Source organism: Tursiops truncatus, chromosome 2, assembly GCF_011762595.2.
Source record: "Tursiops truncatus isolate mTurTru1 chromosome 2, mTurTru1.mat.Y, whole genome shotgun sequence".
NCBI lineage: Eukaryota > Metazoa > Chordata > Mammalia > Artiodactyla > Delphinidae > Tursiops > Tursiops truncatus.
The window spans coordinates 118163323-118180829 of record NC_047035.1 but is presented as its reverse complement, the minus strand read 5'-3'; the positions used below and the strand labels follow the sequence as shown (position 1 = coordinate 118180829).

The 17507-nt window shown below is 51.4% G+C and overlaps 1 protein-coding gene across 2 annotated transcripts in view; it reads left to right on the top strand.

Moving 5' to 3' along the window:
• TMEM266 (transmembrane protein 266) overlaps positions 1–17507 on the top strand; it is a 144099-nt gene that overhangs the window by 100371 nt on the left and 26221 nt on the right. For both annotated transcript variants that reach the window (XM_033852039.2, XM_073801293.1), the window contains one exon: positions 11707–11896. In XM_033852039.2, coding sequence (XP_033707930.1) covers positions 11707–11896 — 190 coding nt within the window. The remainder of the gene's footprint in view (positions 1–11706; positions 11897–17507) is intronic.

Here is a 17507-nt window from a genome sequence, read left to right as displayed (position 1 = left end):
GGCTGTTCAGGGTGTGAGCAGAGGCGGGGAGTGGGGGGATTTGGAGGCAGGCTTGGGGAGGGCCGCAGGGCTGACCAGGGAGTTTGGGCTTCATCCAGTTGGGAGGGAAGAAGCCTGGAGTGTTGGAAGCAGGGCCGGGGGGATTTGCTCAGATTTGAGGTTTTGGTGTATCTTTCTGGAAGCCTTTGAAGGACGGTTGGGAGAGGCAGGAGTGGAGACGGGAAGCCCGGTAGAGGCGGTAGAACCACCAAGGGGAACGCGGCCTGGGCTTGGGGCAGAGGGAGGTGGAGGGGTCAGGGAGAGGACAGCTCAAGTGTCATCCAGGACCCGGCCAGAGCGTGGTCAGGCAGCTCTCAGTCTGCTGTCTCATAGGAAAATGAATGCTCTGCTTCGTTGCATTTGGCCACGTGAAAGACACAGACACAGCGCCGCATCTGCCCTCCATAAATGCATGGCCACGTTAACAGCCCACGTGCTGCGTGGCTGATGGCAGGCCACCCCTCCTGGTTTCCACTGTGACCCCGTCCTGAGCCCCCGGGGACCCCACATTCCTGCCGTCCCGGTTCACGTCACCCTCTATATGTGGCCTCCTTCCCAGGGATCTGGGCCAGAGGGAGACTCCCTTGGATTCTGCACAGGAAAGAGCCAATAAATAAAGACAGATTCCCTCTACGTAGTGACATCTGGAAAAGAGATAAGCAGAAACAAACCATTTTAATTTAAAAAACACCTGAAGCCTGTCATCTTAGTTAAGACAGCAAAAAAGGGCCAGATGGGCTGGAATCCCAGCAGGCTGCCAGGGAGGCGGGAGGGGCTGGCCAGAGCCACACGCTGGGTCACTGGGTTCTGCAGAGAAACCACGAACGCTGCTCTCCCAGAGCCGTGCCCGCTCCACAGGGTGGAGCAAATAGACACCTCATTTTCAGCTGGATTTTAAGACCAGGCTTGGGACTTGACTGAGCAAAAAATGCCCTTAAAGAAATGCGAATGCTGGCTCGTGGAATGTCAGGGATGGCTAGGCCCCTTGAGAGAATAGTGCCTGGAATGGTTAGGATGTTAGGGACAGACCTGAGTGCAAAGCCAGCTTGGCTACTTGTGGCTTTGGGCACCAGGGGGACCTCTGTGGACCTTGGTTTTCCTAATCTGAAAAATGGGGATAATAATACAATCCTTGAAGGATGGCTGTGCGATCGCTTAGCCTAAAGCCTGGCACGTGATAAATGGTGACTCTATGGGAACTAACCACCCATTTCTCCACGTACACCCATTTTACAGATAAGAAAATTGAAAAGTGGTGACTTGCCCAAGAGCCCAGAGCTAAGAGAGGGCTTTTAGAGCCAGGAGTGGATCCAGGTGTCCTATCTGTGAAAGGTGTTCTTCCCCAGCTCACCTTGCTAAGGATCATGGTCTATGACATTTTTATACCCATGTCACTTCTCAGGGCTCGGTGAAAACATTGATTAGACTGTGCACCAGGGTGTCTTTAACCCACTGCCTGAGGACAACTCTTCTCTTGCAGGCACAAACCTGGCTGCCCTCAGCTGCCTCAGTAGCATTTCCAAAGAGTCTCTTGCTGCTGCCCTCACTCCCGCCCCACCCAACCCCATTCCAGGTCATTCTGTTCATCTTTGTCACAAACTCTTGCGCGCTCTCTCTCTCTCTCCCAGCAGGAATTCTTAGGGCTTAATGAAGCAATTTCCAAACTGAATTTGTATATGCTACCTAAGAAATTGAAATGTACCCAAAATTCCAATGAAGTGTGTAGAATCTCAGTTTAAACAAGACACTCACTTTGCGTTCACCTTGCTCTCTCCCTGGCATGTATTTGTAAAACTGTTTGCCAACACTTCACTCATCTTAGCTATTTTTAAAAATAAACTTTATTTTTTAGAACAGTTTTAGATTTATAGGAAAATTGTGGTGATAGTACAGAGTTCCCATATACCCTGTACCCCTTTTCCCCACCTTTTCCCCATGATTAACATCTTACATTAGTATCATACATTTGTTACAATTAATGAACCAATATTGATATGTTATTATCAAGGCCCACACGTTGTTCAGATTTCCTTAGTTTTTATCGAATGTCCTTGATCTGTTCCAGGATCCCATCCAGAACACCACATGACATTGAATCATCATGTCTCCTTGGGCTCCTCTTGGCTATAAAAGTTCCTCAGACTTGCCTTGTTTGTGATGGCCTTGACAGTTTCGAGGAGTTCTGATCAGGTATTTTATAGGATGTCTCTCTGTTGGGATTTGACTGATGCTTTTCTCGTGATTAGATTGGAGTTCTGGGTTTTGGGGAGGGAGACAGAGGTCCCGTGCCATTCTCATCCCATCATATCAAAGGTACATACTGTCACTATGACATCACCGTGGATGTTGACGCTGACGTAGTGTTTGTCAGGTCTCTCCGCTGTAAAGTGACTCTTTTTAAATTCATCTTAGCCTTTTTAGAAAGCTTAAATTGCTTCTTACTGTGACCCTGTGGAGACTCTTGGGTGACATGCTTTGCTAGCTTCTTGCATGAATATCTCACACATTTTATCTTCTGTGCCACATGGCATCTCATTCTCACCACAGGCCATGCCCAAGGTGCCCCAGAACTCCCTTGTGTTATAGATGAGGGGGCCCTGGATTTGGCAGTTGGAGGAATCTGAGGCCAGTTAGGAGATTAGGATGGAACAGGGGTCTCTTACAGCTCATTCTAATCCTTTCCTCCCCCCAGATCACACTGACCTTCTGGTCTTCACAGGGAGACAGGATTCAGTGCTTCCCTCATTCCCTCATCTCTCCTGACTACTGGCTCACCTCATCCTTAGCAGATTCCTACTGGAAAGAGGAGCCCAGAGGGGCCAGGGTTGGGGCAGGGGGAGGGAGGGGGACACTGTTGGTCAGTCTCACCTTTCCCAAGCCCTGGCTGACCTTCTGCAGCCTTCTTCCAGATGGCTCATTTCTGTGGTGGAAGCAGGTCGCCTCAGACCCCTGCATTCAACAGTCCTTCGACTGGAAGGTCCTTTCACTTTTATTTTGCCCTGTATCTGGATTTTGTTCTCTGCCCGTCCAGCCAGAATTTTCTTAGGCACTCATCTCTCTGGTACACAGATGGATTCCAGAGGTGGGGTGCTAGTTCCTGCCCTTCAGAGAGATGGTATGAACTTTTTGTCTCTTTCTTTGTACTGGCTGCTTCAGAAATCAAAGCTATTTCAGATGCAGTGGTTAAATCAATGCAGTGATATATTCTTCCAACTTGTCTTAAGAAACCACTTCTGAGGTTTCAGTACATCCCTGCCCAGGACCTTGCTCTGATTCCAAAACATACTCTGAAGTCCCCATTGTACTTGCTCTTTGCTTTATAAGCCTTGCAACAACTTTTGGTCCAAAATAATACGATCCAACTCAGCTCATGGTCGAAGTTTGTTTCTCTTCCCTGCTGGGCCCTGTGGGACCAGTTAAGTTCTTCTTCTTCAGCACCATCCAGTGAGACCACTGGCAAAAGACCCAGGGAGGTGGGGCTCAGTCTAGGGTGACTTGAGGCCCAGCAAGGAGGCCAGTGGAACTCTGTGAGCCCCTTAGGTCAGCCTTAGACCTGGGGCAGACGGTGGTCTCTGAAAGACGAGTCCTGTGCGGGGGCAGCTCGGAAGGTGGAGAGCATCCTCTTACCGTGGGAATCAGCAAGTGGGATTCTAACCTCAGCTCCACCAATAACCCTCTTAACCCCTGGACCTCAGGATCCTCATTGGAAAAATGGAGGAAACAAGGCTTACGTCACAAGGGTGCTGTGACTATCAGATTAATTCAGGTAATATATAAAGTCTGGCTCACTGGAGTCTCTCAGTAAATGTTAAAAACGAGAGAGCACAAAAATAATACTAAATCATTTATATAATGGTGACCATTTGCAAATGTGCTGCCACGTGTTTTAGCTCATTTTGACTTTGATGGTCAACGTTGGCAGGCTGGGTATTATTAATCCTTTTATAGATGGAAAGGCTGAGTCTGAGAGAGGCTGCTGCCTGCCCAGTGTCTCACTGTTTGTCATGGAAGGAAGGGCTGGGGTGGAACTCAGAGTTCAGTGTCCATTTTCCTCCACCAGAAATAGGGCATCCGTACAAGTCACTGTTAGAATGAGTAACACAAACTGCTCCATTAAACAAATCCAGACATCTCAGTGGCCGAACACAAGAGGAGCGTGTTTGTCACCCACACCGCAGCCCAGTGCAATTGCTTTGGGGAGGGGGTAAAGGGACACTGTTCCACACAGTCACTCTGGCCTCCAGGCTCTTCCCGTGTCATGGTTCCTTCTTCTTCTAAGTGTTTGGAGTTTTCTCCCTTCAGCCAGGGGATTAAGAAAGGGAGGGTAGAGAATTGTGCATAGATTTTTACTGGCCGGGCCTGAAAGCGGTGACATTGTTTCTGCCCCCATTTCGTGGGAGGACTCAGTTACACAGTCACACCTAAGGCACCAGATGCTGACAAAAGTAGTCTGAGTGGCCAAGGAGAAAACAGTCACCTGCACAGTCACCTAATAGGCTCAGGATGTTTCTACCTCCATTCCCCGCTTCCCACTAGCAGGAGGTACCATCACAATGATTAATCCTTCCGGGATGATGCAAGTCTCCCTGGCCTGTTTCCTGAAGAAACAGGACGATAACCTGGGCCCTAAGCGATAGGCATTCCCACTGGAGGCAGGTGGGGGGCAGTGTCCACTCCACGGTCCTTCGAGGGCCAGCAGCCCCTTCAGCAGGTCACGAGCAGCAGGAAAGGGGTTCTATCCTGGCTCTGGGGGTGTCGCTAGATGCTGACTCGTTCCAGAGAGCCCCCTCTTTTCTTGCAGAGGCCACAAGCCCCCCAGCTCAGCACAATAGTCTTTGTTACCCGGATTATTCAAGATCCCCACTGTGGGAAGTGAATTTTTTTTTTTTTAAACATGGGCAGTGATTTGTAAAACAGCCGATAGCTTTAATGACAAGACTATTTAGCTGATAAAATTAGCCATCAGAGGAATAATTTATGTTATCCTTTTGCCATAATTTAAATTTATGGCCAACTACCCGTCATCTTCACAGTGGATGGAAAGGGGCCAAGGTCGAATTCAGCTTCACCCTGCTCCTAAATCATTAGTTTGCAACTGTCTCCTGAGTTTTATTGTTACCAACAATGGTGAAACTAATGGAAGTAAACATTGGATGCCATCCCAATAGCAGATGGGTTTGAAGGCAGGGCAGTCTGTGCAGACAGCACTAATAGGATGGAAGAAAATTATTGCTATTGCATTAGATACCATCGAGCTTCTGGCCAAAGTGTGCATTGATCAGGCCAAGGCCCTGTCAGTTGTACTTCACAAACCAGACCATTAAAGGCAGAGATGGGCTGGGTGTGCCCGCCCTGCCGCCCCCCCCCCCCACCCCCCGCACCGGGGTCTGGCCCCGCCTGGGCATGCATTAAAAGCCCAGCCCAATGGAAGGGGCCTGACTCACTCCAGTAATGCACGCTGAGGGCTTCCCTGTGGATCCCAGCAGATCTGGTCAGGTTATCTGATTAGAAATACTTAGCTAATAATGTGCGTTAAGAAGGGCTGTGACTGCACTTTCCTTCTTCCCAACTCATAGAATGGTCTGTTTTTCCCCACTGGCCCAGTTTGCCAGTGGAAAATTTGCTTCATTTTATCCTCAAAGCCACCATGCACTTTCTGTCCCAGAGGCCCAGGCTCACGTGAACCTGGAGAGCCTCAGCGCTACGGGTGTTTCTCCTTATCTGTGTTTAGCAGTTTGACTATAGGGTTTCTAGGTGTGGGAGTTTTGTATTTATCCTCCTTAGGGTTCGGATTTGTGGGTTGGTGTTTTCATTAGATTTGCAAAGTTTTTGGCCATCATTTATTTATTGCTTCTGTCCCATCCTATCAGTCTCCTTCTGGAGCTCTAATTACATCTTAGACCTTCTGATCATGCCTCACTTTTTCCTTAGACCCTATTCTGTTCCCCCATTCTCTCTCTTTTTTCTTTTTCTGGCTGTAACTTTTTTTTTAAAAAATAAATTTATTTATTTATTTTTACTTTTGGCTGTGTTGGGTTTTCGTTGCTGTGCGTGGGCTTTCTCTAGTTGCAGTGAGTTGGGGCTACTCTTCGTTGCGTTGTGTGGGCTTCTCATCGCAGTGGCTTCTCTTGTTGCAGAGCACGGGCTCTAGGCGCACAGGCTCTAGAGCACAGGCTCAGTAGTTGTGGCGCACAGGCTTAGTTGCTCCTCAGCATGTGGGATATTCCCGGACCAGGGATCGATCCCGTGTCCTCTGCATTGGCAGGCAGATTCTTAACCACTGCACCACCAGGGAAATCCCTGGCTGTAACTTTTAGTATTTTTCTATAGACCTATCCTCAAGTTCAACATCCCTATCTTCTACTGTGTCGTCTGCTATTAAACCCATCCAACTGAGTGCTCAATTTCAAATATTGTATATTAAGGTCCTAAAAGTTTCATTTGATTCTTTTTCTAGGTTCTATTTCTCCACTGAAATGCTACAACTATTTTGTCCATCTTTTCCCACACTTTTCTCTAACTGCTTTATGATTTGATAATCGATCCCTTTTTCCTGCTTGTTTGCATGAATAGTAATTCTTATTGTACGTTACACATTGTTGATGCATTTTAGAGGTTCTGGGTTATGTTATCTTTCTCTAAAGAGTTGGCTGTCTGACAGTGAGGCATTTCCGTAGGAGCAGGGGATGGCCCTGAAGACAGCACCAAGAATTAACTGGCCCTTTCACTTTGTTCCCTCCCAGTTACAGTCCCAGAGCCAGCACAGAGCTTGTTATAGACCAGAATTCAGCTGCTCCGTTAGCCTTACTGAACACACAGTGAAACTGAGGCCCAAAGAGGAAAGGAGACTTACCAAAGTCAGAGTGAGGGAGGGGTGGTGGGCCGAGAGTTGAGGCTCCTCCTCCAGCCCTGGCTTTTTCCCCACATGGGGGCCCTCCTGCTCTTTCCTGGCCCCCGATACCATGAAGCTCCCCCATATTCTGTTTGAGCTGAGTCACTTCCATCTCTCCCTTAAGGCTTCAAGTTCCCTGACACAGGGTCTGGGGGGCTGGAAGCCAGAGACATGGGTTCTGGGCCCAACTCTGCTCTGATGCACCATGTGGTCCTAGCCTTTACCCCACACTGTCCCCCAGCACAAAAGCCTCCTGCCCATCACGGGGCCTCAGTTCACCCATCTGACTAAAGAGGCCCTGCTCTCCTAGGACCCCTTGACAGCCCTTCATCAACTGGAGAAGCACACGTGGCCATGTTCAGCATATGGGAATCAGGAACCAGGCTCTGAGGGTCCCAGCTAGAACATCCAGACAGTCCCCTGGGCTGTCACAGCCAGTGGCCAGAGCTGAGAGCCATTTAGCCCATCTGCAGTGTCTCCGTAAGGAGTCAGCCGTTCCTTCTCAGGGTGAGGGATCAGAGCATCCAGCCACCCCATGCCCTCTGGGTGTGAAGCTTGTAAAAATATGTCCCCAAAGCAGGTTGCCTCCTCCCTCACCCGCATTCCAATCCATGCCCATGCTGACACTTCTACCTCCTAAACAGTCTTCATCTTCATCTCCACTGTCTCTACCCTAGTCCAAATTCTGGTCATCCCTGGCCTGCACTGCTGCAGCAGCCTCCCAGCTGGTATTCCCATGTCCGCCCTGGCTTACCCCCATCCAGTTCATTCCCCGCTCAGCTGTCAGCACAGTCCTCTCAAGATGCTCGTCTGAATCACCACTCCTCCACCCCTCCACCCTTCTGTTCAGAAGATTTCAGTGGTATATTGTTTCTCTTTAAATAAGGGCTGAAGTCCTTAAAATGTCTTACCATGGCTACAAGGCTCTGCCTGGTGTGACCCCTGCTGACCTCCCCCAACACCTCTTACCTCCCGGTCTCTGTCTCCCGGACACACCGTGCCTCTTCTGCCACAAATGTCACCCAGAGCTAGCCCTTAGAACTCTCCTGGGACATTTGTTCCCTGCAGTGCCGCAGACAGTGCCTGTCGCTTGGGCCACCCAGGACTCACTGTGAAGCTGGGAGAGGCAGTGTCATTCCAATACACATAACAGGATTTTAATGTTTCCCTCGCCATGCTTTACCTGACTTCTTAGTGAATAAGTGAATAAAGGAGTGAATGGGGGAACTACCATACACTCGGGTTCATATTTCTAGCCTAAAACTTATTTCAGTGTACATGCCTATGTCTGCACATGTGGGCTTGGGCAGCCATGGCCTCTGGCGTCTGGCCTGAATTCCAGTGGGACACTCATGGGCAGCTCTGTATCAATTACAAGTTATCAATAATGCATCTGTTCAGAGTGGCCTAGGAGGCCATTAGCTAGGGCTGCCGGCCCTGATGAGCGGCCTTGGAGAGAGTGGGCTGGGTATGCCCATGGGAAGTTCAGATCATCCTGGGCAGGAGGGGCTCCCAGCCCCAGCAGAGCTAAGGAGGGTTGCCTAATGGGCCCTACGTGACATCTGAGACCTTGCTGCGAGAAGGGTGGCTCGAGCCCTCTCCCCCTGCACAGAAGGCCACTCTATAATAAGCTAGTCTCGCTTTCTCACTTTCTGAGACCAGTGGCCCCATTCGAGTACTGGGTTGTTGAGATCCAGGTCTGAACCTAGTCTGAGACCAGAGTTAGGGCCCAGTGTGTGATCAGGATGTGGTCTTAGTATGTGACTTGGGTCAGGACTCAGTGTGTGACCAAGCTTGGGGCTCAGTGTTGGGGCTCAGGCTTTGCCTCAGCTTTGGGTTAAGGTTGGGGCCCAGTTTGTGGCTGGAGTTAGGGCTCAGCCTGAAACCGCAGAAAAAAGCTGGGCAAAGCTGACTGGTTTCACACACTGATTTATTGATTCATTCAGCAGTATTTACCGAGTCCCTTCTGTGCACCAAGCAACAAAACAGGCAAGATCCCTGCTCTTACAGAGATTATATTCTATATTCTATTCTTATATAGATTCTGTTCTATATCCCTGCGCTTACAGAGCGGTGAGGGTGGCAGTGGTGTGCTGGAGCTCCCACTGACTCGTGAGAGCCAGCTGTGCACATTTCTTCACAGTTCTGCATGACATCATGTTGGTAGTTTGCAATTGGCCATGGTGGGAGTATTTATACCAGAGATTAGCATGTACTATAAATCAGGCCTCTTTTTTTCTATACCAGCACACTACTGCAGCTGAAGTGACGGACCACACGTGTTTATCTGATCTCCTTCCCCAAACTCCACCGAGATGATAGTAAAGAAAAAAATCATAAACACATAAGAATTAAGAAACTCTCTTTAAGTCCTGTCCATCAGGACAAAAAGGATACAGATTTCAGTGGATTTAGGGAAATGGGGAGTGATTTAGCAGAGTGGAGAATCTATAACTCTAGTGTCTAAAGAGGCGGATAGTGAGGGAAATGGGCTAATTCCCCCCTCAGTACCCTTTAGAGTTTGGGAGGAACGGGGTGAATGTGAAGCTCACCACAGGGGAGAGGGGTTGGCTAGAAGTCTGTACACATAATATTTGAACCCTCCGTGTCCCCTCCCAAGTTCTGCACACTCCCCCATCATACAAGAGGCAAGAGGTTCGTCCTCTGGAGAAATTGAACCAGAGGGCTCTGCAGGTGGGCACTGGGTGAGGCAGAGGCCTGGGGAGAGGTTCAGGGCTGAAAATGAGGATTAGGTGAAAGTCCTTTCATCTAATGGCTGGACCCTCTGCCCCATTTTTCTGCCCTGCTCCCAGCACAGAGGCAGCCAGAGGTGTGTCCTCAGGCAGGAGGCTGAGGAACTCTGGGAAAACCTGAGTGTTCCCAGAGACAAAATTTGTGAACACTGACATTGGGAAGTTGCCCCGATGCCTGGCCACCCTAGTGTTAGTGAATACTTCAACTGTGTGTTTCACTTTTGTCAAAAGAAAAATAATAAAACATTAAAATAAACAAAAATATCAGAAGGTGCCAAGCAAAATGTAGAGAATTCGAACAGAGGGATGTGATGGAGTGCCTGGGGGGCTGCCTTAGGTCAGGGGTCGGGGAAGGCCTCCAAGAGGGGGAGCCAGCCGTGTGATATGGGACCAGAGGTCTCTGGGAAAGGGACCTGAGACCAACACACACTTCGTGTGTTTAAGGAATGACGAGAAGGCCTGTGTCACAGCGGGAGGTAAAGGGAGAAAGAATGTGGTGAAGTGAACCAGGTAAGCAGAGCCAGAACATGCACCTGTTACGTAAGCCAAGGTCTATGGACAAGGTCTATGGACAAGGGGGTGACATGATGTGATCTAGGTTTACGAGAATCCCTCTGAGCCCTGTTGGCGAATGGACGGTAGAGGGCTGTAGGGCTGCAATCATCCAGGTGAGAGCTGGCAGTGGAGGTGGAGGGAGGTGGGCAGGCTTGTGGTAGCACTTAAGGAGCTGGACTTGAGGGCAGATTGGACGGCAAGGATAAGGGAAAGTGTGGAAGCAAGGGAGGAGATTGCATTTTTTGGGATACAGCTAAAATGAGATGAAAACACCTGAGGGGCAGGTGTGGGGATAGAGCGAAGTGTCCTGTTTAGACTAGGTTGAGTTTGTGACACCTGTGCCCCAATTCTGTGTTGCTGTCAGGTAGGCAGTTGGAGGTTTGATCTGACATTGCAGGGAGGGGCCAGGGCTGGAGATTGGGATCATGGGCAAGTAGGTAATCTCCTAGGTAGGGAGCCCAGGCCCGGGGACTCCCTGGGACTCCTCTACCTGCCTCCCTGCTTCAGGCCTTTGGAGGTTTGACTGGAGGTTGTGGGGTTATGCCAAAGCGATGCAATGTGTGTTTGGAACACTAGGTGGCAGTGAAAGATCTCCTTCCTCCTGAGCCCATGGCCAGGCCCTTCAGTGTCAGACCCAAACTTTGCCTTCACCCAGATGGCCCAGGGAGGCCCCAGCGTGTGAACAGCCGTCTCAGCCACAAACTCAAGAGGCATCTGGAAGCCTCTCTAGGCAACCTTCCCCAACAACAACAAAACATGAAACCAAAATAAAAATGTGTGCAGCTTTTTACAAAGCCTTTATGAAGCACTCAAGTCCTCAGAGAGCTCTGTGGGGTGGTAACAGATAAGAACACATGGCAGTACGCCGCAGCGTGGGAACTAGAGTCCAGTCTAGTCTGGCCAGCCCTCGGAACACCTCCTAGAAGAGGGGATGTGGGCGTTGCTGGAAGACAGATGTGTCAGGGCGCAGCCCAGTAAGCCACAAGGGGCTCCCACCGGCTAGTTACACTGACCCTGAATATTGCGGGGTTTCCCGTCTTCCACCAATCATCAGTGTGGGACACCAGAATAAGGCTCTTGGGTGGCACGTTTAGGCAAGTAACCAGAACGCATCCCGTTCCCTGACTCCTCTTCCTCCGATGCTCTTCCCGCAAACCACGGCTGTGTTTCCTCTCACGGCCATCTTGTCTTCACTATGGGGCCAGACTACACAGTATCCGAGGTGAGACACAGGAACGTGTTTTTTAGTACTCGGAAAAGGCTCCAGAAACGTCAGAGACTCTTGCGACTAGTGTCGTTGGGAGATTTGTAAGGAACGCCCCCTCCAGCCTTGGGATGCTCAGCCCATTCCTCCCCGCTCCCCCAAGAGCAAAGCGCCCAGACGTCGGGCTCGGGCCGGGTCCACGCCCCCACCCCCCACCCCGCCCCTGCGCAGCCCACCACCCACCGCCCCGCTCTTTCTTGCAGTTTGAGATCCGGCAACTGCGGGCGCACCTGGCGCAGCAGGACTTAGACCTGGCGGCCGAGCGCGAGGCGGCGCTGCAGGCCCCTCACGTGCTCAGCCAGCCGCGCAGCCGCTACAAGGTGGTGGAGGCCGGTACGTGGGCCGAGGAGACCGCGGATGAGAGCGTCGTGGAGGAGCTGCAGCCTGTGCAAGGTGAGCCCGCCCGCGGCCTCCCCAGTCCCGTCGTGGGGAGCCCCGTCCCCACCCCTGCCCTAGGGCTCTGTGCACAGTTTCCCGGAGTTGGAGCACGCCTCCTGGCAGGACCGTGCCCCCATCTCGGCCCACGATTGTGGCGGTGGCGGTGGTGGTGACCCTCAGATCAGTGCCCCCGGGACTACCTTTCTGATCCTCGGAGAAAGCGTTCAGGTAAGCTCCCTTGACCCGACCTCTACATGATCTCAGTGGCGTGTACTCATTTCATGCCTGTGGGCCACTGGCTGCTTTGCGTGCACTATTTCCCCAGTCCTCGCGGTAACCGCCTGCAGGAGGCTTGACTTTCCTACTTTATGGATGAAGGAACTGCGACCCAGGAAAGTTGTCCAAAGGTGCCTCAGTAATAAATGGCAGAGCTAGGCTTCCAGCCAGATGCCTAGGACTTTCCTACTGGACTGCCCAGCCCACTAGGGCCCAGATAGTAAGTTCAGGCCTGGGGCCCAGAACAGCCCAGAACCTATGCTTTGGGGATGGTAGTAAATTGATGGGCAGGTGATGTTGGTGGAAATGGGAGTGCCGGCCATACCCTGGGGCGGAATCCTCTGTAGAAGACCGACCAGCTGTGTCACCTTGTAGAGGGGAATTAACCTTTCTGGGTCTTGGTTTTACCAGCTGTCAAATGGGAACAATGCTGAGCTTTTCCCACAGGGTTGTTGTGAGGCTCCAGGAAGCAGGTGAAAGTGGCTTCCAGAATTGCAAAGTAGTCCTGCAAATGTCAGGTGGTATTATTTCGTGATTGGGGGTGAAAGTACCCTCACCTGGTGATGCAGCCGTGTCAGGTTTGGGCCTTTGGGAGGTTTGGAGAGATGTGTTCTCATGGGCTCAGGCCAGGAATCAGCCTCGGCTCAGGGGGCACAGCAGGGGAGATCTGTGGTCTTGCTGGAGCCCCGGGGGAATCCTGGGAGCCTGAACATGAACGCTCATGTCTGAGTCCTCCCTGCCCCAACTTGCACCTGAAAATGTTATCACTAAAATGATGGTTAAGGGATTTCTTCACTTTACCAAGATATTTTTTAAAGTATCGATGTCCCCTAATAATTCAGAATACATTTTTGGGTCCCCATTTTTTACCTAAAGGTAAGGGAACTAAGATTCATCAAACTCCTCCAAGAGAAGCTTTTTACAGTGTGATTTCATTTCGTCCTCACACCTCCTTTCTCTCATACGGAGGAGGAAACTCAGACCCAAAGAGGTCGAGAGAATTTCATGGGGTCACACAAAAGAAATGGAGGTGCTGGGCTTGGAACCGAGGCTGTGGGATCCTAAACTCCAGCTTGATGTGGGGCCCGCTTTGCCTTGGCGTGCTGAGTGCTCCGTGCCAGGGCAGCGGCAGCCAGCAGGGCTGGGCAGGTTGGGCAGCAGGAAGCCAGAGCTCCAGACTGCCACTCCCCAGCTCTGTGATTTGGGGCTTCCGTGTTCCCTTCTGCAAAGTGGACTCATCACTCCAGCTGTCTGCCTTACAGGAAGTCTGGGGAACTGATGGATGTGAGAAAGCTCTGTAGGCTGTAAGGCACTGTGAACAGGTTTTGGGGAGCGGGGTGATTGCTATTATGATCTTTTGAGAGACCTTCCAACCTTAGAACTGTAGAATTTGGGGGGTAGGAGGGACTTCTGAGTCCAGCTCTTCAGCTGATACGCTAATCCCATCTATTACACCTGCCAAGAGTTTTACCTTCTTCTAAGAATAGGTACCCCGAACCTCCCAGAGAAGCCCATGGCAACCCAACATCAGATGGCTCTGCCTGTTAGAAAATTCTTCCTCAGGCTGTGCTGAGGTCCGCCCCCGGCACCCACCTCTCCCACATGGACGAAGCTTTTATATATAGGCCTGGTGGGTGCCCTCCCAGCTGAGATATCCTTTCGGAGACTGGCCTCTGAGTGTTTTCTCCTCCAGAGACTGTCACCTGCATTCCCACAACCAGTCCTCAGGGGACAAGCTCTCCAAGTTCTTGCTGTTCTGCCCCTCCCTGAGCATCCCAATGTTTCAGTCACGCAGTTCTTGGGGAGCTGCAAGACCAGGGCAGAGTGTCGAGGGGCCACCCCTGCCTTTTTTCTGGACCCAAGACCCCTGTGACAAGGCGAGAAAACTCCTGAGCCTTGTGGTGGCTGCCTGGCCTGAGCTCACAGGTGACCCAGGCCCACATGGCTCTGTCGAGCCCCGTGTCCCTGCAGCCCATCCTTGGGCAGCGCACTTTCTGTACCCCCGTGTGGATTTTGACATTCATTTGTGTTCAGCTGTAGCTTGTTTGATTCCTGCCTTTACTCCGGGTTTCTAGGACTTTGTAGATCCTGACTCGTCACCAGTTCCTTCCGGTTTTACTGCCTACATATATCGTGAAACATTCCCCTTTTCCATGTGCACTGTTCAGCCTTCCTTATCTCTGGACCTCGGCTGGCTCCCTGACCTCAGCTTTGCCCCCATAGGTGCCCTCTTCAGTCCTTTGTCCCCCCCTACACACACACAGTCATCTTTCATAAATCCTTCATGTCACTCCCTGAGTTAACACCTTGGCTGGTATCTCCTAGGGCTGCCGAAACAAAGTACTGCAAACTGGATGGCTTAAACAACAGAAGTTTACTGTCTCGCAGTTCTGGAGGCTGGAAGTCTGAGATTAAGGTCTTGGTAGGGTTGGTTCCTTCTGAGGGCTGTGAGGGAGCATCTGTTTCAGGCCTCTCCCCCAGCTTCTGGTGCTTTGCTGCTAATCCTTGGCATTCCTTAGCTTGTAGAAGCGTCACTCTGACCTCTGCCTTCTCTTCACATGGTGTTCTCCCTCAGTGTGTGTCTGTGTCCAGATTTCCCTTTTCATAAGGACCTTAGTCATGTTGGGTCTGGGGCCCATCCTACTCCAGTATGATCTCATTTTTTTTTTTAATACATTTATTTATTTTTGGCTGCATTGGGTCTTCGTTGCTGTGCACGGGCTTTCTCTAGTTGTGGTGAGCAGGGGCTACTCTTCCTTGTGGTGCACGGGCTTCTCATTGCGGTGGCTTCTCTTGTTGCAGAGCATGGGCTTTAGGCGTGCAGGCTTCAGTAATTGTGGCTCGTGGGCTCTAGAGCGCAGGCTCAGTAGTTATTGTGCACGGGCTTAGTTGCTCTGCAGCATGTGGGATCTTCCCAGACCAGGGCTCAAACCCGTGTCCCCTGCATTGGCAGGCGGATTCTTTTTTTAAAAAATTAATTAATTTATTTTTGGCTGTGTTGCATCTTTGTTTCTGTGCGAGGGCTTTCTCTAGTTGCAGTGAGCAGGGGCCACTCTTCATCGCGGTGCGTGGGCCTCTCACTGTCGCAGCCTCTCTTGTTGCGGAGCACAGGCTCCAGACATGCAGGCTCAGTAGTTGTGGCTCACGGGCCTAGTTGCTCCGCGGCATGTGGGATCTTCCCAGACCAGGGCTCGAACCCGTGTCCCCTGCATTGGCAGGCAGATTCTCAACCATTGCGCCACCAGGGAAGCCCAGCAGGCGGATTCTTAACCACTCTGCCACCAGGGAAGTCCAGCCTCATCTTAACTAATTATATATGCAACAATCACATTTCCAAATTAGGAAATCACAGTCTGAGGTACTGGGGGTTAGGATTTCAACATATGACTTTGGGGGGGAGGACGCAATGACTCAACTCATAACAGGTGGCATATAAGACCCTTGATGGTCTTGTCCCAGGCTGGCCACTCCCCCGACCCCCGCCATCTCATTTCCTTCCAGTCTGCACTCTGTCTTCACTTGCACTCTAGCTGAGTGAAACATCTTTGCGTTTGGGAAGTGTTCTGCGCAGTAGTAAGTCTCTGAGCCTTTCCATATGTTGTTCACTGGCAGGACAGGCCTCCCTGCCAAACTTCTTTAAACATCCTTAAAACCCGTCCCAGAGTGAGCTCCCAGTCACCACGCCCTTCTCTTGAGACCTTATACGATCTCCCACTAGGCCCCAAGTGTGCCAGGTCGCTCCCACACTTTATCTTCGGCGCCCACTGCGCCTGGCCCTCAGCAGGCTCCCCTTAAAGTCTGTTGCATGGAATGTAATCTGCAAGCCCATAACTGATCGAAGAACAAAATAAGGCTTGTGGACATCACTTGTTTCCCTTGGGTCCTGCAATCCTGGGTTTTCTCTCGGAGCTCGGGGGCATCTGGCAATAGCCCACTCCAAAAACCCCACTCCTGGCTTTCAGCTCCCCATGCTGGTGCTTGTGGAATCCAGAATAAAAGAATATAATAGAACAAGAATAGAAGAATCTTCCTTTTGAAAGTTCTCCTGGAAGTCAGTGGCAGCTGTTGCCCACTTTGTCTTGCTTTCCAAGGATGCGAAGAGCAGGTTTACAGTCTCCTGGTCCATCACAGGACCTTCCTCCTGATGGAGCAGAGGGGGCTGGAGCAGCCGCTTCCTCGCTCTCCCTAGTGGTCAGCCTTCTTGCCCTGCCCATGGCAGCTGCTCACCTGATGCTTGAGCCTGCCCGGTGCTGTTCTGTCTTCAGCTGAGCTCACCTTGAAACACCTGAGCTCAGCTGAGCACCTCCAGTACAGCCACACATTCTGCAGCACCTCTCTGTCTCTCTCATCAGGAGACTGAGCTCTTGAGATAACAGCATGGCCGTTGCTATCCCCCAGCCAATGACCTCCAGACCCTGGACACCTGATGCCACATTTGGATTCACAGGGAGTCAAGATCGGGGGTCAGAGAGTCTGCAAACAAACAAAGCCTTTAAAATAATCCCACACATTCTAGTGCTGTGAAGCTTTGAGTGCCTCCCTCTCTACCCTGTTCCTCCTCTCTCTGCAGTCCCCATAGTGGGCAACTTCCAGGAGGAAGTGGAGGGACACAGAATAAGAAGGGAGAAAGTGACTGGCTGCATGTGCCAGCTAGGGTGTTATGGGGTCTGTGCTGACCCTCCCGGAAACTAGAGGCATGTCTGAACGAGGCACTCAGGCCTCCCATAGAGGTGGCAAACGTGCACCCCTGGGAGCAGTTGCAAATGCCCTTCCCATCTAGTCCTGTCTCCTTTATCTCCTCTGTGACACCCCCTACTTCCCAGCTCTCTAGATGCACACCTGCCTGCCCCAGCCCACTCAGTAGAGCACAGCGCATTCCTGGTCTGCCACTTGATGGCCAACCCCCAGAGCTGTCAATAGAAAAGGCAGTGCCTCTGAGGCAGAGGGCAGAAGCCTGGGGGGCTAGCAAGTGGCATGCGTGATTCACAGCCTCAGATGGGCCAGAGAGACAGGGCACCCCAGCTGATCTCTCTTTGACCAGGAGCTGTGTCCAGGGAGGGATTTCCACGTCATTAGAAATTATGGCTAGACAAGCTAGGGGCTCTCTGGGCCACGCTGGAGACGGAGAAAGGTCAACGTTCATTGCTCACCATGACCTTCAGGCCAGCGAGGGTCCTGAAGCTCACCATATCACACTAGTACAGACCATCTGGGGATTAACCTGCAGGCAACAGCGATAAGTCTCAGGACCCTTGGGCAAGGGCCTTGCTCCAGGGGGGGATGGCAGCCCAGGAGGGCGGGAGTGCCATCCTCAGCCCGGGCAGAAGCGGCTCCTGCAGTCTCAACAGTT